The sequence below is a fragment of the Hemiscyllium ocellatum genome, chromosome 2 (assembly GCF_020745735.1).
Source record: "Hemiscyllium ocellatum isolate sHemOce1 chromosome 2, sHemOce1.pat.X.cur, whole genome shotgun sequence".
NCBI lineage: Eukaryota > Metazoa > Chordata > Chondrichthyes > Orectolobiformes > Hemiscylliidae > Hemiscyllium > Hemiscyllium ocellatum.
Window position 1 is genome coordinate 41,151,280 of NC_083402.1, and position 26,125 is coordinate 41,177,404.

Consider the following 26,125-nt stretch of genomic DNA (forward strand, 5'->3'; position numbering starts at 1 on the left):
TGGTGGTATATATTTGGACAAGCGGGTAGGTCAGGATGGTACAGAGAAGACAGATAAATGCACATTTTTCTAAGACTGAATCAGATTTCACAGTATTTTGCATTTTAGGAAAAAAAACTGTACTCCATCATTATCTTTAAATGATTTATTTTAAACATACATTTCCTAGCAGTGGTTAACATTAACATCTACTAGTTCACTACAAGATACAAACTAACATTTATCAATACAAAAATTACTACATATAAGATCAATACAATATATATTCTCTGCATGATCCAAAATATTTGGTGGCCCCAAAAACTTTCTTCAAAATTCAGCAGCTTATCAAAAATTAAAACCATGTTTCTATTTAAAATGAAGTTTTGTCAAGTTTACATAGAAGCATACTTCCAAGAAATGTTGCTTATGTTCATACAGCTTGAGAGGTTGCAGGAGAGGTTTTGAAGGGTAAATTCTAACACCACATTACTCATGTGAAGCTCCTTTTGAAGAATCCTTTGGTCATTAAAATCAGGGAAAAAACCCATGCACAAATGCAGATACCACCTTCCACAATTCTACAAGTAGCCACGCTACAAGCCTGTCAATAGCTAAGTACCCCAGGACCACTGAAACTGAAGCCGCTGTTATCTCAGGCTGTTAATATATATTTTTCCCACAGGAGTGGAGTCAAGAAATGCTATCAAGCTAACGTTATTTGTATTTTAAAAATTGGAGATGTCACTTTAATAAAGATTTTAAAATATTACAAGAAATAACAGTTTTATATTTTATGACCATCATGTCTAATAAATGACAGGTTATCCAAAGGAGGGTGGACAAATACCATTTCACATCCGGCCTAATTATGATTATCCTGATCATGAAATATTGACAAACAAATGTCTAATGCTAAAGCTGCAAATTAAAACTGAATCTATATGCAGTTTTTAAACAAAACAAAAAAAAAATGATCTATCACTGTAGACTTCTACTTAGTAGATAATCAAGACAGAAGCTTCTGCACTCTTCCACTCCTAAAGAGCAGAAAAAATCATGTGGAAAATGTCTGAGATAACATCTACATAAAATTTTATTTCAGATCATGTCTAATTGACTAAGACAACAAAGAAACATGAATAAATTCTATGGTGTCAATGGTGAATAACTTGACGTATCTAATTGCTAAATAATGCAGTTAGAACCCTTCGAAAGAGGGAAGCTCAAACAGGAAGGGAAGGTAAAAGGCATATATAAAAACAGTAAATGCTGACCTGAGATCTCTACAACATAAAAATATTCAAGTAGAAAAGCTACATTAGCAGCAGCGGCCATTTCTGCAAGGACAGCACTCCATTCAGTGTGAGGAGCAGACAAATCAAGCCGTGCTTGAGCATGACAAAAAGGCAGAAAACACTGGAATGTGATGAGACTAATTTGCATGACTCCATCAACATTCTCCCAACATTCAAAAACAATAAAGGTACATTTGTACAACGAACGAGTAAAATGCTCTGTATATCCCATGATGCATTTACTTTGTGCAAAAATTTAGGAGTGTTGATATTCAGGTTCATATCTTTTTGATTGGGGGGGGGGGGGGGGGGGTGAAAGGGGTGTGGGCAACATTTTTTGACAATGTATGTTTGTGCCTTTCTACACCCTCAGCAATATGAGGATCAATAAATCTTGAATTTAACCCTGGGCTTTGAATAGGATGTAGGGATCATTCGATAAACCATGCATCTGCAATGCATTGTGCATGCAAATTTAAAGGTAACTCAGGTTCCTCATTTTCAGTTTTTAAGCTTTCCAGGAATTTCACAAATGGTTGAAAATAAGCTAGATAAAATCTAAGAAAGGGGAATTAATAATTGCTCCATTTTCTGGACTCAGAATCAGGGAAATGGTAATTGCAAGTTGTCTTAAAAAAAGCATACTCACTCATTGACAGTCTCCATTACTAGGTACATAATATTTTAATTTATAACATAGTCTTTATGAACTCCGTAAAATCAATGCAAATGAATCTCACACTTAACTGAATTCAATTTTACTGCACAAAAACCTTTCCATTTAACCTGATTGCAAAAGCAAATTAAAATTCTGCCATCTATAGTTGCAATATTTTCCAATTAGTTAACAATATTCTATTGCCATTGCTCAAAATTAAATAAAACATGTTGTTAAATTGCGGTATTATTCCACAGTCGCTATTTTAAAATTCTGCATTATTAAAGATGGATTACCAAACAGCAAGTCGGTTGCGATGATCTGTTCACACTGGTATTTCAGATAATTAGGTTATGATGATATAACCAGCTTTGTGCTTCAGTAGGAAGCACTGGCAGACCAAATGCAACATGAAAAAGTCTAGAGTTTAGAACAGTCTAATTTCAGAGAAAGAGAGCCATCTTTAATATTAAATACTTCTTGTTCAAGAAATGGAAAATTATTTAGATTAGCCCAGACAATCCACTGCTGGCAAACTGCCCATTTACTCAAGTGAATTTCATGGCATTTCAAAGAAATGGTGTACAAGACTGGAGACTACAGAAAAATTATCAGTATTTGCTATCTCAACCAGAATGAGCCCAAATCCCAATTATGTAAATTTTCACTTGAAAACTTATATAATTAGCAACACTGAATTTTAAGTTAAAAAAAACTGCAAACTGAAAATGAAGACACTGGGCATAAGGAGTTACTGTTATTTTTCTTTGGAACAGCGAACCTTGGGTTATTCCACACAAACTTTTCAGTGAATGCACTGGAAATAATTATAATTTCACAGTTAGAATCAGTTATGTAAATGCAATATTGTGGCATACGTGGATGCAGATAAAGATCAAATAAATCTTTACAAATAAATGATCAAACTTCAAACCGTCGAGTCTGACCATTCAAAGTTATTTAATGGAGAAATGGATGACATTAATAAAGAAAAAATGTTATTATTAATTTTTGGGATTAAACCAGACTACTAGAATTCCAATCCCACATTATCCCAATTCTGGGTTAGCACTAACCATAATAAACTATACTACAATCAGACTTTAAAATACTGCATATAGATTTGATAAAGTTATAGCAGTTTAAACCTGAACATCGCAAGAAGACTAGACGTAAAAAGGTGACAAGTGAGCATTTCGTTTGGCCATCCAAGCAAAATTTCTACCAAAGGACGGTTTATCTCATCAAAGCACATTCCTGGATGAGAATTCATCTTGCTGCTGGTGGGTTACTAACTTAATGTGATATGCAGGACTGACCTGGTAACTTCACATTTCTACACTTTTAAGTCTTTGGAATTAACTTTTAAATGCTTCTCCAATTTCTAAAATAGATGATGGGAAAGCAATGTAAAAGCAATGTTTGCACTAAAAACGCAGAATAGGGTATATGGGGTAGCAATAAGTACAATAAAGCTGAAAACAGGGATAAAAGTGAAGTATTTAGCACTTTGTTTTAGCAGGTACAATTAATATTACAGTAATAAAGCTACTGAATTTTTCAACTGAATTACTGTAAAATTAGTGTTTTCTTCAGCAACTGACGAACTAGAAAGCCTAAAATTAAACTCAAGAAATTTATTCATGTAAGCTTTCTATTTTTGTTTTACAGAATATAATCTTCACCCATTCTCCTTTCCTAAAAAGCCCTCCAACCCAGGGAAGTACATTTATAATTCTGTCCAACCAGCTGTAATACTGTAACTTTTATTCTTCACACCTGAACACTGTAGAGATTTAAATCCAGACGACTGAGGGAATTTTGTTAGACATTTTCAAAGTGAAAAAGAACTTAGTCTGAAATATTGTATTTCTGGTTAGGCAGTATCTGACATGAAGAAAATGCTCTTTTAGATCAGAAGCACATTAAGCACATTTTGGAATCAACTGCAGGTACTGAGCACAGAAACTTCTTTTGGTTTAAACCCATGAAGAACATGCAAATAAATTTCTCTTCACAATACAAACACTGGTAACTTCATTAAGCAGCCATGGACTTGTTTTCTAAAAACCTGAGCAAACTGTCTTCTTCTAATCATGTGTGTATTAGCAATTAAAGAAGGTATATTGCAGGAAAGTTTATGAATGTTGCACATATTGAAAAAGACCATGCAAGCTGAGAGGACCTTTATTTAGTAAAAAGCTTAATCAACTAGCATATTACATGATTTGTATATAATATGCAGTTGTTAGGCAAAACTAAATAACAAACTCCTGTCTAATCACACTTACCAAGTTGTGCAAAATTAAGGAATGTATAAACTGCATTGTCATGCAAATTTTAAAAAGTCAAAAGCGTTGCAAAGCAAACCATAGCTACTGAATTTCATGCCACAATTTCAGTCATGCACACGCACACAAAGCCCATCCTTTTCAGTGCATTAATTATTTCATTCATCTCATACAACTTTAAAAGCAAGCAGCAAAAGTCAGCCAAACATTCAGCTTTTTCTCCCTTTTTTGTGTAGCAAAATATGTAATGTAGGGAAAATTAGAAATACAAAAGCTGTCATGGCTTTTAAAGTACTTAAAATTATTTGTTATCCTTTACTCTAGCCTTGCAGCCTCCAAAGTTGTGCTGCGCTCTGCACTCTGACCAGCAGAGTTGCTGATTTCCCTGGGGGAGGTTATGTCCCATCTGAAAAAAATCTAACCATCATGGGATAATTATCAGGCAGTCAATGCATTATAAAAGACTCACGCATAACAAAGGTCAAGTGTACCAGCTTTTGTTTTCCACATTCACAGTACATACTAATAAAAATAAAAAAAAGATTTACAACAAAATACACATTACGGGGAAGGGGCAGAATTTAATGTAAAAGGATTTATTTACACAAAGGAGTATAGAAAGCAACATAAAGTGGAACAAATTAAAGAAAACGGATCCATTTCATTTTGTACTCCTGCAGCTTTTATGGCACAAAGGGCCACCAATGTGCCAATTTTTTTTAAACCATATATTCCAGATTGAAATTTTGATCTATCCTGCTTAAGACTCAGTACAGGACAATAAGCATCTCACGAGATCATGCTTTGAACAAAAATATTACCAATCAAGTCAGATTAAAAAACACTAAATAAAGCAAACCTGTCTCTTAACACGTGTACAATTGTCCTTACATGCCATCTAATTATGCAGCCCTCAATTGTCCTACTACATAATTCTTTTAACTCTGGAGGTTCTATTAATTTCAATAGTATATAACCATGCAGAAAGCACATCACATTGACAGCACAGAGGCAACAGATTTGCATGGAGATTTCAGCTTTCCACATTGTGCAGGTTACACACAATACAATAACAATCTTAACCCTATTGGATCCTAAAGATATTTCAAATCCTTACAAACTGTTATACCTATGAATAACCTTAACAGAAATTAAAATCCTATATGAAAAACCTCGGGGTAGTTTACACAAAGTCTACTTAGTAATATGTTGAGCTGCAATACTTGAAAAAAAATTCTAGTGGGAAAGAAACCTTACCATTTCCACTTTCTATGATGCACACATGCTAGACCAATGCCCCACTAAACAAAGCAACCTTACTGTTAACCACAGTGAACCAAATACATGCCTGTACCTTAAATCGAACATGTACATTACAAAGATTTACTGTAGTTTTTCATTTAGAAAAAGAATCTGAACACTGGCATTACAACCCAAATACTTATACTATCTTGTGTTTTAAATGCAAAACTAAAGATATGTCAAACTTTTAACTGATACGCACTCAGTGAAAATATAAGCTATTTAGGGTTTCTTGAGCCATTTAGCCTTGTTACCAATCATTAGCCATTCATTTTGACCAATATTACTTCATCAGAAACTTACATTTTAACTTCTATGATTTTATTTAGGTGTTTGCTATTAATTTTGGAAACAAGCTGCACTTTAGAATTGCAATAACATTGTCATTTTTGTAGCTCTCCTAAATTCATGCAAATGCCTATTAATCCCCGAGTGTTTTCTTAATTCTTACCTTCAGCCTTAGTCTGTATGTAAAACCCCCATGTCTCTGGCTGCCAACTTTTAACCTAATGATTATGATTTTCTCTCTGCACTTAAACCCACTTTTGAAGCCTATATTCCTGCATTTGTTGCATTATCCCTTAGTCAGAAACATGATGTTTTTGGGTCAGATGTCTTCCTTTGTTTCTTCTCTTCTGGTGTGAAGCTCTAAAAAGAAGAGACAAATGTCCATCGAAAAAGACTTCAGGGTTCAACTTTCCCCAATGTCGACTGAACAGTGCGACGACTAAACACCTCCCTCCCACCCGTCCCAGTAGGGTTGGGATTGTACTATATGCCCCACTGGTTTACCCTTCCCCCCCCGTAAAGGGTAACGTTTTCCCTGGGTGCAGAGTCTCCCTATGGACTTCCCAGCTTGAAAGACCTGTAGAGACAAAAAAAAATCTGTTTTACATGTTTGACCAAAATAAAATAATCACAAGGCACTTCACAAGAGCGTTATGAAACAAATCTCACCGTGCCACATCAGACAATATATCAGACCAGAGACAGACTTTAATTGTTACGATGCTGAGAAGCAGAAGAGATCAGTAGTTTCTAGCCCAATAAGGAAAGAGATATTGTTGGACTTAATTCTAGAGAGAATGAGGTGAGTCATGTGGATCAATGTCAAAAGGTAAGCATTTATGAAAGTGATCACAGTATCATTCACGTGAACAAGAAGCAATCTACTAGAAAGACAATTAGAGAAGGGCCAATTTCGCTGGTTGATCTGTTCTGGGTAAATTGGAAGCAAAGATTCACAGGGAGAACTGCAATTGAAAAATGGATGCCTTTAAAAGATGAGATTGTTCAGATAAGAGACTGTTCGGGTACAGTCCTTGATACGTTCTCATGACGGGGAAAAAATACAGTCAATAATGCTGAATAAAATGGTTCAGAGGAGAAATGAAAAATAACAAATACTAAAGGGAGGTAATTGAGATATCAAATTGGTTAAAATTGATAAGGTGGCTATAGAAAGGCTGTCTGTAAAAGCTAAACCACTAGGACCAGATGGTATGCAAGTGAGAATATGGAGGGAAATAAGGATGGAAAATAATGGAGATACTGTTCATATTCTTACAATATTCCTTAGACAGGGTACAAGTGTCAGAGGACTTGAGAATTATAAATATTACACTTCTGTTCAAAAACGATCAAGCATAAACCAAATAAGTAAACATGCTTAACCTCACAGGTAAGAAAGCTCCATAAATGATAATGTGGGCCGAATTAATTATTTGAAAAAATATAGATTAAGGAAAGTCAATATATAATAAGTAAGCATGGTTCACCTTTAAGATTTGATTGAACTGCATGAATTGTTAAGGAACACTTATAGAAGGTGCTTAATAAAATAGGTTTGAAAGCAAAGTTGAAGCCCAAGGTTTAAAAGGGATTGTGGTAATGTATGTAGAAATTTGTTGGAGACCCAGGAAACAAATTTGTGGGCTTATTCTTTCACAAAGTGAAGAAAAGGAAGAGGGCTAGGGGTCTGGATTAGGATGACAGTTTTTCCTCAATATTTTATAATCAATTAGACATGTGTATACAGGCATAATTTCAAAATTTGCATATGACAAAACTTCAACAAACAGTAAACTGAGAATTGTGGTAGACTTCCAAAGATGATGCAGATGAAATTTCAAGATACAATCATTTAATTTGGTGGGAAGAATGAAAATCAGTATAAAGGACACAGTTCTAAAAGGAGTGCAGATAATCAGACCTGGGAATACAGTTGAATAAATGGTAAGAGATGGCTGGACAGGGCGAAAACATAGTTGAAAAAGGTGTTAACAATCCTAGGCGAAAGGGAGTACTGCAGATGCTGGAAAGTGTGTGCTGCTGGAAAAGCACAGCAGGTCAGGCAGCAAGAAAGGAGCAGGAATATCGCCATTTCGGGCAAAAGCCCTTCATCAGTAATGAAGCTGGGAGCTTCGGGGGTACATGTGAGGGGGGTGGGGCTGGGGAGAAGGTAGCTGAGAGTGCGATAAGTGGATGGAGGTGGGATAATGGTGATAAATCAGAGATGAGGATGGAGTGGATAGGTGGGAAGGAAGATGGACAGGTGGGACAGGTCACGAAAGCAGTGCTGGAACTGGGGGGAGGTGGGAGGGAGGGGAAATGAGGAAACTGATGAAATCTACATTGATGCCATGGGGTTGGAAGGTCCCAAGGCAGAAGATGAGGCATTCTGGCATTTTTCCTCCAGGCGACAGGTGGTAAGGGAGCGATGATGGAGGCAGCCCAGGACCTGCATGTCCTCGGCAGTGTGGGAGTGGGAGTTGAAATGTTCGGCCACGGGTGGTGTTGATTGGTGTGGGTGTCCCGGAGACGTTCTCTGTAGTGCTCTGCAATCGATGTCCTGTCTCCTCAATGTACAGGAGACTGCATCAGGAATAACGGATACAGTAAATGACGTGTGAAAGTGCTGGTGACATTTTGGCGGAAGTGGAAGGCTCCTTCGGGGCCTTGGACAGAGGTGAGGGGGGAGGTTTGGGAACAGGCTTTACAATTCTTGCGGTGGCAGGGAAAGGTGCCAGGAGGGGAAGGTAGGTTGATAACAGATGTGGAACTGACGAGGGAACGGTCTTTATGGAAAGCAGATAGGGGTGGGGAGGGAAATATATTTCTGGTGGTAGGATCCGTTTTTAGATGGTGGAAATGGCAGAGGATGACGCGATGTATATGGAGGAAGGTGGGTGGAAGGTGAGGACTTGGTTGGGGGGGGGGGGGGGGAAGAAAAGAGAGCATTCTGTCTTTATTGTGGTTGGAGGGGTGGGGTTCGAATGCAGGGGTGCAGGACACAGATGAGATGTACTGAAAGGCATCAACCACGTGAGAGGGGAAATTGCAGTCTTTAAAAGGTGGAGGCCATCTGGTTAGATTAGATTAGATTACTTACAGTGTGGAAACAGGACCTTCGGCCCAACAAGCCCTTCTGGGTGTTATATGCTTCAGTGGGTCGGTGTGGACTTGTGTGTTCTGTGGTGGAACTGGTCCTCCTGGGAGCAGATGCGATGGAAGTGGAGGAATTGGGAATGAGGGATAGCATTTTCGCAGGAGGCAAGGTGGGAGATGTAATCCAAGTAGCTGTGGGAGTCAGTGGGCTTGGAGAAAATGTCAGTGTTGAGTCGTTGATGGAGATTGACAGGTCCAGGAAGAGGAGAGAGGTGCCAGAGTTGGTCCAGGTGAATTTGAGGTTGGGGTGGAATGTTGAAGTTGATGAAATGTTCAACCGCCTCATGGGAGCACAAAGAGATGCCAATGCAGTCATCAATGTAGCGGAGGAAAAGGTGGAGAGTGGTGCCAGTGCAACAGCGGAAGATAGACTGTTCCACATAGCTGACAAAGAGACAGGCATAGCTGCAGCCCATGACTACCCATTTCGTCAGGAGGAAATGGGAGGGTTTGAAGGAGAAATTGTTGAGGGTGAGAGTATTGTCAAGAGAGGTTTGGAGCATAACAGCAAGAAATTCAAGATCAACCCTTCTCAAACACTGATTCTCTCTCACCAGATGCACTGTCCCTAAATCTATTCTGGCACTTTGAAAGGATGTAAAGGCTTTACAGTGGGAAAAATAAATGTAAATGCCATCAGGAATTAAGTCACTAGTGTGCATAATTTGAGAAACCTGGAGTTGTTCTCCTTCAGAAAAGGTTGAAAGTGGGCATGCACATAGGAAAATGGTTGTGATTGTTGGAGGTCAATCACCTTAGTCCAATATCATCACTGAGTTCCTCAGGGTAGTGGCCTATGCCGAACCATCTTCAGCTGCCTCATCAATGACGTTCCCTCCATCATAAGATTAGAAGTGGGGATGCTCTACGATGACTGCATAATGTTCAGTATCATTCACAACTCAAGTATAAAGCAATCTATGTTCAACTGCAGCAAGACCTGGACAATATTCATGGGCGGCACGGTGGCACAGTGGTTAGCACTGCTGCCTCACAGCACCAGGGACCTGGGTTCAATTCCCGCCTCAGGTGACTGACTGTGTGGAGTTTGCACATTCTCCCCGTGTCTGCGTGGGTTTCCTCCGGGTGCTCCGGTTTCCTCCCACAGTCACAAAGATGTGCGGGGTCAGGTGAATTGGCCATGCTAAATTGCCCGTAGTGTTAGGTAAGGGGTAAATGTAGGGGCATGGGTGGGTTGCGCTTCGGCGGGTCGGTGTGGACTTGTTGGGCCGAAGGGCCTGTTTCCACACTAAGTAATCTAATCTAATATTCTGCCAATATTCATGCCCACAAGTGTCAGGCAATGACAATCTTAAGTTAGAGTGAATTAAACATAATCTGTTAATGTTCAACAGCACTATGATAATGGAATTCCCAATTATTCATTCTGAGGTTTATAACTGACTAGAAATGGAACTAAATAAGCCATGCAAATACTGTGACTATAATCATTTCCTGACTCCCTGAACCTTATCCAATATGAACAAGGCAAATATCAGAAATGCAGTGGAATAGTCCCCACGTGCCTGGATGAATGCAGCTATATTAACATTAATAAAAGGTCATTAAAGGTCCACCCCGAACAAGACATTCTAATTGATTTCCACTAGATCCACAAATACTCACGTTCTTCATCATGGCCACAATGCCATGAGTGTGCATCATCTAAAAATGCAAAGTAGCAACTCACCCAGGCTCCTCAAAATCACATTCCAAACATTCAACCTCTACCACCCCAGGAGAACAACGGGAGTAGATGCATTAGAACACCACCCACCACAAGCTCCCCTCCAGGCAACATACTATCCCAACTTAGAAGCATAACTGCCATGTCTTTACTGTTGCTGGGTCAGAATCTTGCAACCTCCTATCAGCACTGTAGGTGTACCTGGACTGTAAGGGCTGCAGCAGTTCAACAAAGCAGCTCACCACCATCTTCTCATTAAGGATGTGTAATAAATGCTGGCCTAACTAGCAACATCAACTTTGCATCAACAAATAACAAAGGATCTAAGAACAACATTGGGGGGGGGGTGGGGTAAAATTTACTGGCAGAAAGGCTGACAAAGAGTACAAGTCACTGCAAAGATAATCACAAGTGACATGAAAATCACAACCTCAAAGGGTTCTAAAGGACTGACTCAACTATAGCTTTCAAAAAGGGAATTGGATAATACCAGAAAGGGAAAAGCTAATAGCTAGGTACTCAAATCGGCAGGATGTGTTAGTAGCTCAAGTATTCACAATATTCATTAACGATTTGGATAAAAATTTGTATAGCAAATCACACATCCAAAGTTGGGTGGCATTGTAGACAGTGTGGATGATAGCACAAAATTACAAAGGAATATTGAAGGACTCAGCAAAACTGTAGCAAATGGAGTTCAACATAAGCAAGTAGAAAGTTAGCAGTGCTTGACCAAAAAAGGTCCAGGTACTTTCTTCTAGATGATAAAAGTTAAATAAAGTAGATGCTCAGAGAGACTTAGGGCTGGGGTGCCTAAATCTTTAAAATGCCATTAACAGGTACAAAAAATGATCGAGGTGGCAAATGGAATGCTGGTCTTTTTATTTAGAGGACTGGAGTCCTCTAAAGGAAACACAACATGTGCTGCATCGTTACAAAACCCTGTTACAGCCCTGTTACTTGGGAGTACTGTAAACAAATCTGGACATTACACCTTAAAAGACTATATCGGCCTTGGAAGGAGTATAATGTATGTTTATAAGTATGATACCTAGACTTCAGAGGTTGGGGAGAGCTCATACAAATTAGGCCTGTTTTCTCTAGAATTTAGCAGATCAACAGGTGACCCGATTAAAGTCTTCCAAGATATTAACAGACAAAGCCAAAGTAACTATTTCCACTTGCTGAAGATTCAGATCTCAAACTATGGCCCTGAGATCAATGGCTACATCTATGTTTCTATTACAGGGAAAGGGTGGTGGTGTAGGACTAACCACACATGTTCTTGCAGGAAATTGGCATAGATTTGCAAGCCAGATGGCTACTTCAATGCTGCAAACATTCTATGGAATGTGTTAAAAGAGTTGGGGTAGTAGAGAAGGAAGGAATTTCAGAGCTGATGACTATGACAGAACAGTTAAAATCAGAAATGAGGAACACATCTCAGTAGATTCTGGGACAAGTGCAGTACAGAGCTACTGTGGTGAAAGGCCATGGAGGACTCAGAACTTTTAGAAAAAGAGGATGGTGGTTAACCAGAAGTAACTACAGGTTAATGCATGTTCACGTGATAAATGGGACTTCATATGACTTAGGTCAATAAAGATGCAGTGACAGAACTTTAAAGAAATGATTAATAACTTCCAGCAAAGACTTAACACAGTGAGAAAGAAAGGCTCTTTCAGAAGGATGCATTATTCTGTGAAGGTTAGTGATAGGTCAGAAAACTAGTCAGATTTTAAGAACCAGTGAAGAATAACTAAAATCAAAGAGGGAATAAGTAAAGAATGAGAGAAAGTTAGCCACTAATGTAATAGCAGATCGTAAGAGTTTCTACAAGTATTCAATTATGAAAAGAGTAACTAAAGCTAGTGTTAGTTCTTTAGCGAGCGAGTTCACAGAACTAGTAATGGAAAATGATGAAGAGATAAAAACAGAAATGGCTGGAAAAACTCAGCAGGTCTGGCAGCATATAGGGAGAGAGAAGCTCAGTTGACGTTTTGGGTCCAGTGACACTTCTTCAGAATTAAGTGTCTGCTTTCTCTCCACAGATGCTGCCAGACCTGTTGAATTCTCCAAGCAATTTCTGTTTTTGTTTCAGATTTCCAGCATCTGCAGTTCTTCGATTTCTTTTTCTGTGAAATGATAGAGGTGTATAACAGGTATTTTCCATCTATCATTAAAGTCAACAAGTGAAAGGAAGGGATCAACTTAAAAAGAATCACCATTATCAGGGAAAAGGTGCAAGAAAATCATTAGATCATGTCCACAGAACAAAATGGTCTGCATCCTACAGTATGAAAACAATTGGTGGCACATGCAGCTGAAGTATTACTTGTAAACTTTCAAATTCCTTAGATTCTAGAACAACCCCAGTGAGTTTGAAAGTAACAAATTTAACACCCTTGTTTAAGTAAAAAGGGACACAGAAAGCTTATTTGCCATAGTTAAAGCTGGATATTTAGAAAATCAGTGGAGTAGACTTGGTTTTGTTAAGGGTAATCATGCTTCTCAACTTATTAGAGGTTACTGAGGAAGGATCAAGTAAGAAGGATAAAAACATTCCTGTGGATAAGCTGTTCCGATTTCAAAAAGAAAACATTTGCTAAGGAGCTATCTCCAATGTTATTAAACAAAAGAACATTTTGCAGAGAACAATATATTAGCATGCATGAAGCTAAAAAAGGTATAGGGAAATGCAGTTCACGCCACAACTAGATTAGCTTGATTTTATCTAATGACAGAACAGATCTGAAGAACCAAAAGGTCTCCTCCCTGTTTCAAGTTCTATGGTACAATCCATGTAGTTTTGAATTATCTAAAATTTACAAAGGGTAGACCATGAAAGGCCAACTGAGTTACATGGTTGTCTCTATTCTTCATAATTTCAAAAGCTTGGAATGAGACCTCAGCAACAGCCAAAGTTGAGGAAGTAATGAAGCTGGACAATATTAAGAGTGAAACAACATGTTCATGGGAATTGATGCTCATCTCTCAGCTGAAGCTAAGCACTTTAGAAATTACCACGAGTATGGGTTGACAACAGCATACACAGCTAGACTCCATAATACGCTGCAAGGCGTTCTTTCAAGGGAGGTGGGAACTGGTCTGAAAAACGGGTCCAATTCTCATCCCCAATCTGATTTTTAAAACCATGAAGGATCTGAAATTAAATTAAAAAATGCATTTTGAACATGTCTAAAACATACATGATTAATTTCAAAAAATATGCACTATATCATCAAGAATTTTAATAAGCATTTCAATCGAATTAAATTGTCGAATTGACATTTGCTAAGGACTAGTTAAAAGCAGTCAAAGCATTTTTTGTCAGAAGTTTATAAAAATACTTCACAAACATATTTGCAGTGATAAGCTTAAACTTTAAAATAATCTAAGAATAATCTATTCTTCCACAGTAACAATTAAATCGATAGAGTTTTGTTTTTCATAACCATCCTCTCTATAGCTTCAATTATTCTCCCAAATTTCCAATCATTTCAGGGTACAGAAATTACAAAATAATGGTTTTCATTTCCATTTTCAACATGTAGTTGGTATGATAAAATTGCAGTAACTTTATAGAATTACGAAATGAGTCTCCAGTTTTATTAAATTAACTAGAGACACATGATCAAATTCCACGACAGCAGCTGGAGAACAGAAAGCTGGCATCATAAACAGTGACCAAACTGCCTACATGGTTTTTAAAAACCCAGCTGATTAATTAACGTTCCTTCAAAAAGGACATTTGGCATTCTTAGCTGGTCTGGTCTTTATGCGATTCCAAATTCTGTACACTTACAATCCTCTGAAATCCAGAGCAAGGGAAAAGCTAGAGGTCATTCTGCTAGAATGCTCATTTCATTAACATAAATTCACTACAATGCAATCAATCAATGAATTGGGGACACTGTTTCTAAAGAGTGAACTTTTAAAACATGCGTTAGCTGTAACATGATTGCATCAACAATGCTTTTAGCAAATATCTAAAGCACAATTTTTCTATAACACATGAATGCACCCATTTTAAAGAAGAAATATCGGCATAGCTGTACCAAACAAAATTAAACAGACTACCCAGCATTGATTGGGCACCTCAAACAACAAAGGTACAACTGGCCCCAGATGCAAAGCAACAGAATTTAGTATGAAAATGCTTGACAGTAATAAGGCGCAAAATGACATTATTCCACCAATAATGGGGAAGCAGTAATGGAGCAGTAATACCAGTGCATGGTAATCCAGAGGTTCAGACTAATGTTCTGGGGATGTGGGTTAAAACTCCACCCATGATGGCAAATGGTGAAATTTGAATTTAACAAAAATCTGGAATTAAAAGCTAGTCTGAAGTTGACCATGTAAACATTGTCTATTGTCATACAAAACCATGTGCTTCACTTATGCGATTTAGTGAATGAAATTTGCCATTCTTATTTAGTCTGGTCTACACGTGACCCCAGAATCACAGCAACACAGTTCACTCTTAACCATCGTCTGAAATGGAATCAGAGTTTCAGAGCATGTAAAGAGGCTACTGATCCATCATAGGTGCTTGATGACTGGTGCAGCTATCTACTCTAATTCCATTTTCCAGCAACTGATCTGAAGTCTTGTGAGCTATGGTGTTTCCAGCATTCATCTAAATATTTCTTAAATGTTGTGATATTTCTCACCTTTACCTCCCTTTCAGGTAGTGACTTCCTGATACTAACACCCTCTGGGTGAAAAATATTTTGTCTACCAATTCTCTTTAAACCTCCTGTCTATGCTCCTCAATTTTGTGTCCCACAATCAGGACTCCTCTCGGCCTTCTCTGCTTTAAGAAAAACAACCTCAACCTATCTTATTTCTCTTCATAATTGAAACATGCCAGTCCAGACAATATCCTGATGACTCAATATATCAACCATTAAGAGAACCACTAGAAAAATAACAAAGCTAAATCTAAATACTCTGTATCTGAATGTACATGGCATTCATAACAAATTGATAAAGCTCACTGAAGTAAATAAATGTAATTTGATAGCCATTACAGATGCATGGCTTCTGGGTGGCAGGGACTGGATCTTGAATACTGAGTGACTGTATGACATTAAAAAAGGAAACTAGATAAAGGTGGAAGTGTAGTACAGTTAATTAAGGGTGACATATGTGCAATAGCTAGAGATGTCCTTAATTCAGGACATCAGGATATATCATCAGTTTGGGTGGTGATGAGGAATAGAAGGGACAAGAAATCTCTAGTGAAAGAGTGGTTTACAGGCTCTTTAACTGGAACAAACAATACAAGAAGCTTGTAATAAAGGACAGTAATAATCATAGGTAACTTTAATCTACACAGGAACTTGAAAAAACAGTATTAGATATTATGACTCAGAAGTAGCCTACTTGGTTCATTGAGTTTGCTCTGCCATTCACAATGAAATTGTGGGCTGATCTGAATCGGCCAATTTCACTTTCCTACCTTAAACCCAGACCCTCTACTTCCTTACTAAGTAGAGTCCCGGAATGACAAGTTCACAGCAGGTTTTGGAATTAACCAGAGAGCAAATTATGTCAAGACTTCAATTCGGGAATGTGAAAGGATCAACTAATACACTCAGAGTGAAGGCATCCCTAGTTAGCAGTAAGCACAATGTGATTGAATATTAAATTCAGTTTGAAAAGGGAGAAGACTTGATCTAAGAATAATGTTCTAAATAGAAATAAGGGCAACAATATAAGGTGAACCAGCTAAAGTGAACTTGCACACAAATAAACCCCTCCATTCGAGGTAGGGAGGCAGAAACAGGAAATGATAAGCTAGTTAGCATGACATCCATTGACGGGAAGGTGTGAGAATCAATTAAAAGAGATTACAGCTAGGCATGTACAAAAACTCAAGGTAATCAGGTTATGTCAAAGAGCAATGAGGTCTTTAAAGTAGTAACAGTTCCTGTGGATAAATGCATTATTCTTTGTTTCCCTGAAGTCATTTGATAAGGTGCCATATTAACAGTTCTGTGGAACATAAATCATATGATATAGAAAGTAATACATTAGCATGGACAGAAGATCGTTTTCTGCTGGCCAAGAATATGCATAAATGAGTTTTTGTCTAATTGGCAAGGTGAGCAGAGTATCGCAAGGGTCTGTGCTCAGGCCTCAATTTTTGAGGATTTGCACCAATGATCTAGATAAGGAAGGTGAAGAGACAGTTGCTAATTTCTCAAATGACACCAAGTTAGGCAGGAAATTACATTCTGAAGACAGCATGAACAGGTTGTAAATGAATGCAGGGTTGACTGCAAGGGCATAATTTGGACAGATGGAGTATAATGTGGGAAAAGTGTGAAATTGTTCACTTTAGAAGGAAGAATGAAATTACTCAGATGGAGAACAAACGTGGAATTCCAAGGTGCAGGGAGATTGAACTGGTTTACCGCATAGGTCATCAAAAGTTAGCAGAATAAACTGACAGTTAATGGGATGCTGCTATCCTTCATTATGTTAGGAACTGAATAATGGTAAGAATGTTATGGTTCAGTTATGGAGGGAATGATGTAACCACATCTCAAATTGTGTGCAGCCTCCTTATTTAAAGAAGGATATAAATACATAAGTGATGATACTAGATTGATAATCTGGAATATCTGAGTTGTCCTATGAAAACATATTGGATAGACTGGGCTTGTTTTCACTAGAGTTTGGAAAATTGAGGTGACTTGATTCATGTGTATAATATCCTGAATGGTCTTGACAAGGTTGACACACATTAATCATTTCCTCTTGTGGATTAGTCCAGAATTAGGGTGTACAGTTTAAAATTATGGGTCACCCTTTTAGACCTTCATCTGAAGATTCACATTAATTCTGTTTCTCTCTCCATGAATGGTGCCAGACCTGTTGAGTTTCTCTGTTTTTATTTCTGATTTTCAGCATCTGCATATTTTGCTTTTATTTGTGTGGTCTACTTCTGATCCTATTTTGTGTTGTTTACATGAACTGCCAAAAATTTTTTTAAAAAGCAGATCCCATCCCACCAAAATTAGCTTCCCATCTAACTTTGTTTCCAGGTCATTCATCCCTCATAGCAATATATGGTCACATGAGCATTTCTCAGAAACAAATAATATAAATATCAAGAAATCAATGAATGCTCTTTCACAATACTCTACAGACCATACTGGGCTTAAAAGGAACATGACAGTTCTTTTTCTTTGCTAGAAAATCCCATATCCTATGATAAAATTTTAAAAAACACACGAGCTGTCCTGTGGAAATTGTTGGGTGGAAAGTGATATTATTCAAGGGCTGTGACGTCACAAAATATTTACTAACCTATTAAGAGGTGCAAATGAGATTACTCAATTGGACACTACAAGCTATGCCTGTTTCAATTTGTTTACATATGATTTTGTCAAGACTGCCTTGATTCTGTGTGTCTAGGGTAAACTTCCCTTGTTAAGAAAATTTGCACTTAAAACATTTTTAAACTAGCAAGTTTTAAGATGTGTAGTTCAGGTTGAGGTTCTGGATGTAAGTTTGCTCGCTCAGCTGAAAGGTTTGTTTTCAGACATATGGTATGGCATCATGAAGCTCACAAACCCATCAACACACTAAAACACCAGCTAATGAACTCAAAAAACCCTATACAGACAAGATGAACGTCATTTACAAAATACCTTGCAAGAACTGTAACAAACACTACACTGGACAAGCAGGCAGAATACAAGCTACCAGAATACATGAACACCAACTAGCCTCAAAAAGACATGACCCACAATCGCTAGTATCCTTACATTCAGATGAGGAAGGACACCATTTTGACTGGGACAACATATTCATCTCAGAGTAAGCAAAACAGAGACATGCATGAAAATTCCTAGAAGCATGGCATTCCAACTGGAACTCTATCAACACACACATCAATTTGGACCCCATTCACCACCCTCTGAGAAAAAGAACAGGAAATGACATCAACACAGGAAATGTCATCACCAACCCAAGGAAACCTAAACACAAACAACAAGATGCATAACATCAATGCTTTACCGGAGGCTCACTGATGATATTACCTAATATGGTGACAAAACATCTGGAAATGAACCTTCCAGTTTAGCGAGCAAACTTAATCCAGATTTTTATACTAATGAAAAAGCACTTCAAAAATATGCCATTTCTCCATGGTGAACTTCAGCATTCTTATACACCTAAATGAAACATTATGAAAAATGTGATTTTCCTTATTCCTGACTTCATTTTCTTGCTAAATACACCAAAACAATCAATTTAAGAAGGAAGAAATCTCATACCTTGTAGAACATATCTCGAAGGTCATCCTTTGGACTAATCCAAGATGCTACTGCATCACAGAAAAAAATGAAGTCCTGTAAAAAGAAAATCTCTGATATAAACATGTTTTTTAAAATATAGCAATCAGACTTGCAAAAGCTCCCTAAAGAGATGCAAATAAAAATCAATTCATCATCTGGAAAGTAGTTCTGTCTTGAAGTTTTTACACATTTAAAAAAAAGTTACCGATCACAGAGTTCAGAGCAGTGTTAAACAACAATGAAGCTCAGTTCTTTTAGTAACAAGTTAAAGAACATCTGAAACAGGCTAGTTTGATAACCATATCAGAAACAAAATCAGGAATCTAAATGGGGCTGTAGACCCACAGTATAAGTTACCAATTAACCTTATTTCTCAACATAAAACTTAAGAAACTAAAGTAGTGATGCATATGAATAAAAGCATGTGATGCCCTTCTTTTCAGTTTTAGCTTTCCTGTTCATTTTCCCAGATGAAAATAGGTCAATAATGATAAAGCACAACTGAAATGAAAATATTACTGCTTTATTCTAATTTCATGCAACTTTCAGTTTTACTCAAGTAGCCACACAAGAGACTTTCAAGTGAACATTCAGACAGCAGCAACCACACAATAATGTCTCAGATAAAGAATGATGGCCATTGATAGGAGACCTAAGTAATAAGAGAAAAAAAATGAAAGGGAATGCAGAATGTACACAGAGAGAAAATGCTTAAAAGGCATGCTGTAAGGTCATCCTGAAGTATGGCAGCAGTGACATGAACGACTTGATAGAGACGTGCTCCAAATGTTCAAAATAGTGACAACTCGTCCATCAAGCTGAATTATGCTTTGAATCATAATATCTGAGTGATGAAGCAGAGCAGAAGAGAAAAGCAGAACCAGTATTCCAGATCCCACTACCTCACAATATGTCCAAAGATCTGCAGGTTCAGAATCAGCCAGTTCAGTCACATGAAGACCAAGACAGAAACTCCTGACTGAGTAGTTATAATCCTTGAATTGAGGAAAAATGGATTACAATCCTTGCCCCTTTCTCATTTTTGATATACCTTGGTAGAATCATCCAAAAAAACACAGCAGTGTTTACAAATACAATGACGACACTCCGGTCAGGATCAGTGCAACTGCAACATGATTCAAGAAACACAAGATCTAGGATAAACCAGCCCATTTGATCAGCACACCATCAATCGAAACACCCACTCCCTCCATAACAGACACACAATCTACATGGGTTGACTACAGCAAGTTACCAATTAATCTTTGCTGTTAGAACTCCTTTCCAGTAAGCTCCAACACCTAGAGAAACAAAAGCAACAGCTGCATGGAAACACCACAGCCTCCTATGATTGTTCCTTTATTCATAGGGCAAAAATCATTGAACTACGTATCTACCTGACTGACTGCACTGGATAGTATTATGGGAGCATCTTCACCACATGGATTAAGCAGTTTGAGGTAGCTTGCCAACAACTACTCACTGCCAACAAACTTGAGCAATATATGCTCTGTCTTATCCTTGAAACCTACAATTCAAGAATTAAAAGCTTTCTGATACATTCCGCGCGCGCGCGCACACACACACACACACACACACACACACACACACACACACACACACACACACACACACACACACACACACAGTTCTGACCATGCCTAGAACAAAATGTTATTTTGTGAATAGAACATCACAACTAGCAACAAACCTTAATGGAGCAGAAATTCACCTGGGCCCATTTCTGGTTTGAGGCCAGTACAAAATGAAGAATCAGGGCTTATTTAAACAACCAAGGAGTGGTGCCCTGTCAAGCCTTCACATGCTGCCTGCCTCGTGCCTACTGAGGCCACTGAAGTTTGGGACAATCATCTCTCCAGGATTGCAAGCAATTACACCAGTCAGAAGCATTGTGGATCTGGGAGGTGCTACTCCTACTTGTAGTTCCACATTATTTTGGCAAAAACATTTAAGCTCATTTTTGGGAAACCCAAGATAAGCATTCAGCCTTCGATTAGCACATGAAAGGAGCCAAATGCCTGTCTTGAGTCCCAGCTCCAGATATCTGAAAAATCAACTAGGCCCAATATTTCAATATGACACTGTGCATAACAGACATCCATTTTGATGTAGCTAGATTGTGGTGTCAATATTTTACACTGCTTGTGAAGTAAATAAATGGCATATTTGATCTTGGAATAGAAATGGAAAAAATGCAGCATCACTATCCACGAACAGTATCACTGCCTCTGATGGTAACGGGTCAAGCTTTTACAGGTTGCAATTCAGTAATTAAAATAAACAGTGGCTTCTGATCTTAATCTTCAGCAGCAGTCATAGCTACAGGTTCAACTCTGGTTCTGCAGGTCAGAAGTGGCCAAAATGATGTCAACTTCAAATGCACCTTTCTTGGAAATTCCAATGGGTGTTACCTGGAGAAACAGAATTGTATGAGCTACATCTGTTTAAGCAATAAGGTACTTTTCACATTTATTGTAAAGATAAGAGATGTATAATATTTTAGCAGCTGAAAAGTCTTGCCAAATATTACTGTCATGCACATGTTGTAACCATAAAAGCAGAAGACAACATAATTTAGACCACTTACCAGACTTATCATTAGATCACTAGGAGTTGTATGGCCCTCATCTTTCAGCTGGATTCCAGTTGCACCATAATTTCAGACTGCAAGGCATTTGGATATTCTGGTGTGCGGTGTAGGTGAATTTATTGTTATGTTGAAGGTTTTGCCATTCTTTCCATGGAATTTTTTTTCTTTTTCTGTACACTTCTACTTATTAACCTGCTTGATAATGTTGGTTTGGCTTATGTCTGTTATAAACAATGCTGAAGTGTCTTGGAATCATTACGTCATTTTATGCATCATGCAACCAGTAAAATTCCATCTTCGAGGTATTGTCTTCTTTTCTGGTTTGTCAGAGGTTCCAACCATTGCCCCAACACGACTAAAGCAAAGCACTTAATCTGAACAGATCATGTACTCATTCCTGGTTAATTAGAGTGACATGCTGGATATTCACTTATCTTGGATTGGTTGGATTAATGACAACCTGCATTAGGAGAGTAGGTGACCAAGTGGTATTAGCACTGGACTATTAAGCCAGAGATCCGGGTAATATTCTGGGTTGGAACCCACCATGGCAGATGACTCCCATTTTGAAGTCAATAAAATTCTGAAATTGAAAGCCTAATGACATGAAACATTGCCAATCATAAGGAATAACCTATTTGGTTTACTGATGTCCTTTAGGGAAGAAAATGACCATCCTCATTTGGTCTCGCCTCCATGTGATTCCAGACTCTCAGCAATATGGCTAACTCTGAACTGCCTGCTTAGTAATTCAAGATGGGCAATAAATGCTGGCCTAGCCAGCAACACCCACATCCCGTGAATGAAGAAAGAAAAGCCAAAAATAATTCAGTAAAAAAATTGACATGGTTATAATTCTAAGCAGTAATGACCTAAAAAAAATTTAAAATATTTGAATTTCCTCTCCCCGCCCCTTTAACATTTTCATTGAAAAATCTCAAAAGAAAAGAATAAACCTGTTGAGTATTAAGCCAGTAGGTACCCCAACATTTCAGGCACAGTGACGATTAATAGCTTGGCATGTGCAAGAAACAAGTACTTTCTTCACAAATACAGAACAGACCTTCACACAGAAACCAAAACAGAAATACTCCTTTAAGCAAGACCACAATCATATAATTCAGTTCTCAACTAACATTCAAAAAACCTGCTGGTAAAATATATTGAGAAGTGCTATAATGCTTTTAATTATTCTGAAGATTTTAGAAAGCATTCCACTCCTTTTTGTTCAATAAAAAAAGCCGTAGTTCAGCAAATCAAATGTAATAGCAGTATCTTGACTCCCATTTTTAATCTCGCTGTAATCATTATTACTAAAAGGTTAGCACATTAACTAGTCTCAGCTTATCACCTGTACAACTCCTCCTGGATTGACACCAATCATACTGCAAATGCCACGGAAAGCAGAATCTTTTTCTTCATTATCCCTTATGTTTCGCAGGGAAGTACACCTGTTCAATAGTGTTTAAAAAAGGTCATGTATAAACGGAGGTTACGTGCAGAACTGGATTTTAATGCACTATGCACTACACACAACAAATCTATAAATAGTATTTAATGGAATGTATACACCACAGTTAATTTAGGTTTGTTTTTGCCCTCTTGGCAAATCTGACAGCAGTAATACAATTAATATTCAAGCTTTGAACGTAAACTGGACAGTTTAATGTATTCCACATACATCAATACGGTTTCTGATAAGCTTTGTTATAAACAATATATTAATGTTTTCAATTTTATATTACAGGTGCTTTATTTTCATGAAATCTATGCATGATCAAGTATTATTTAAAATCAATTAATACGCACTGCCAAAATAAAAATTGAAAAGTGTATACATGTATTCTTTGTGACTTAATTATTCCATCAAACACTTTTAAGTTCATTTTAGAAAGTACCTCAATTAACCCATCATTGCAACAATGCCTCCTTTGAAGTACAAGATTTTCAGTTATATAAGATTTACTTTAGGCATTCAATTTTAAAGAAGCAGCATGTGAAAGACAAATGACTGAATATAAGACAAGGTGGAACACAAGCCGGTATTCATACAAGCTGAATACAACAAAAGACTTCCACGGTTTGCAAGCAAAGTGTTTGACCTTAAAAGTTAAAAATTTCAGAATGTTTCTCAATCAATAGAAGCTTAAAGTTCTGTATTTCCATATTTTTCAAAAGAAGATTTCTGCATGCAATTCTGATGAAGATTTCTTTAATGCTTTTACGTTCATAACCAAGCCTCTCAACACAGCAAGCATGTGACAATCTTATCCCATGCATCTGTTAGTTGTTAGCCACAACATAAAATAAAAATACACACATAACAGTGCTACTGAAAAATCACAAACCTGATAGGACAAGATTAGTCACATGGTTGGCAATGGTTAAGGATTGTGAATTTGCAATCAACTGAAAACTATTGCTATAAGTGAGAAAGAGATAGAGAAAGAGTGAAGAGGAAAATGAATTAAATAAAGATTGAATAATACACACCAGGGTCTTATAAACTGCTGTAGCATGGGGGCCACCTCTTGAGGACAAACGTAACCAAGACGACCAATTGTTATTGCTACGGTAACGCAATCACGGTTATACACCACCAAACGCCAACCAAGACATGAGCAAATGAGGGGGAGGAGAAAAATAAAGAAAAAACAACAAATAACTCAGAAACAGAAATCAACAGAATCTGTGTATGATAACAAAATTAAGATCATCTTTTTATGTTGATTATTAGATTAACTACCACCCACTGAAGGGAGGCAGAAGTTATGGTGCAATCTTTAAAAAAAAATAAAAAAAGTACGTTAAAAGAAGGAACACTCCCAAAACACACCTACATTTTAAACTAATCCTTCCAGCTGAACAAAAATGCATCAAACTTAACAGCCCTTCCAATTCCTACACTGTAGCAAACAACTTTTACCATTCAGGATTTCTTAATGTTAGTGCTAAATGTTAAGTTCTCTTCCCTATGCATAGTGCAGTATAACTACATGTTCAAACTCAAATTATGAAGCATATTCCAAGAAAGGGCATCTGAGTACTCAGCAGTCTTTTGCATCATATTGTTTCTCTAAAATGACCAAACACAGGCAAAATCACTGTTAATGTGAAAGTGACAATATAGCTGTGCTCACCCCTCACTTTGTATACTAATAAACCTAATTAATTTGAGCCAAGTACAGAAAATACAGAAGCACCTCCTGATGCTTATCATGTAGTATATTTGAGAATTTCCTACAATGCAAAATGCCAATTTATCCATCACAAGAAATCAAAGTCATTGAGATTTCTACACTGAGTTAGTAATTACTAAGGATGATTCTCAATGCATTCGTAAAAATATGAGTGGGAAATGAATACATTATTAATGCCTTCAAAATAAGCATTATTCTCACTTTAGTTACTGTTAGTTACTAATAGCAGAAAGAAAACTAACAGCTTCCCTCAAAGCAGCAGAAACTTTCAAGAACAGTGGCAAGTGGGACTAGATTGGGTTGGGATATCTGGTCGACATGGACGGGTTGGGCCGAAGGGTCTGTTTCCGTGCTGGTCATCTATATGACTCTATAACAGAAATTCTTCCCTTAATTTAAATCAGCTAGTTTTCTTTTCAAAATATCTTGCAATATCCTCTTAGATATTTCAGAAAATCAGGTAATGTAAAAAAACGTGGAAGTGAACAAGTGTTTTAGAAGTGTTCCTCTTTAAACTCACAAAAGGTTATCATTCAGAAAGAAAAAGTAATGGCTTAAGGATTACTCCAAGCTAACTACAAGGACGTTACAAAAATCCAGCAGATTCATATAAAGCAGAGGAGGGAAACCTATGTTCAAGAGACACAAACTATGCAACATTCTCATTAAAACAAGCATTCATGAACAATCTGATGAGACATGCAGAAAAGCAGATGAATGTTCATTCAAAAATAAAGTTCAGTGTAGGATATACTGATTAAACTGTACGATGTAGGCCAATTAACATGATATTTCTTGCAAGTTGTGTAACATGTAAGTTGCACACAAAATAATTTTTCATTTTGAATAGTGAACTAGCACAAAACTTTCCACTTTGTAACCAAATTGCTTAAATTATAAATATTTACATAAAATTTCTAATCATTGTCCAAAAATCCATTAACTATGGAAACTGCCCTTTATATTTATAGACTATTTTCTTTAAACACTTCGTTCAAGACCAGAGTCATGGGAAAATAAATAAGATTACAAAATTTCAAATTTGAAAAACAGCTTGAATTTTATTCTGTTCACAAAGCATAGATCTGAAAATGGCAGAAACAAATGCTGGAACAAATTTCAGCAGGTCAGGAGCATTTGTGGAAATGAAAACAGCTAATACTTCAGGCTGGTGACTATATGTCAGAAGTAGAAAAAGTTGAAATAGAACACATTGACCTGAAACATTTGCCTGTTTCCACTTCCAAATCCTGCCTGAGTCTGTTGGGCAGTTCCAGCATTTTCTCTTTTTATTTCATATTTCCAGCCTCAGAGGTCTATTGTTTGATATCAGG

At 37.4% G+C, this 26,125-nt stretch overlaps 1 protein-coding gene across 2 annotated transcripts in view; it reads right to left on the bottom strand.

Moving 5' to 3' along the window:
* Window positions 1–206: 206 nt before the first annotated feature.
* Window positions 207–26,125, bottom strand: part of tnpo1 (transportin 1) — a 131,328-nt gene continuing 105,409 nt past the window's right edge. For both annotated transcript variants that reach the window (XM_060836187.1, XM_060836196.1), the window contains exons 21-25: window positions 24,085–24,160; window positions 22,943–23,042; window positions 18,960–19,034; window positions 13,687–13,825; window positions 207–6,393 (exon numbers count right to left, since the gene is read on the bottom strand). In XM_060836187.1, the coding sequence (XP_060692170.1) occupies window positions 13,718–13,825; window positions 18,960–19,034; window positions 22,943–23,042; window positions 24,085–24,160 (359 nt within the window). In that variant the 3' untranslated portion in view covers window positions 207–6,393; window positions 13,687–13,717. The remainder of the gene's footprint in view (window positions 6,394–13,686; window positions 13,826–18,959; window positions 19,035–22,942; window positions 23,043–24,084; window positions 24,161–26,125) is intronic.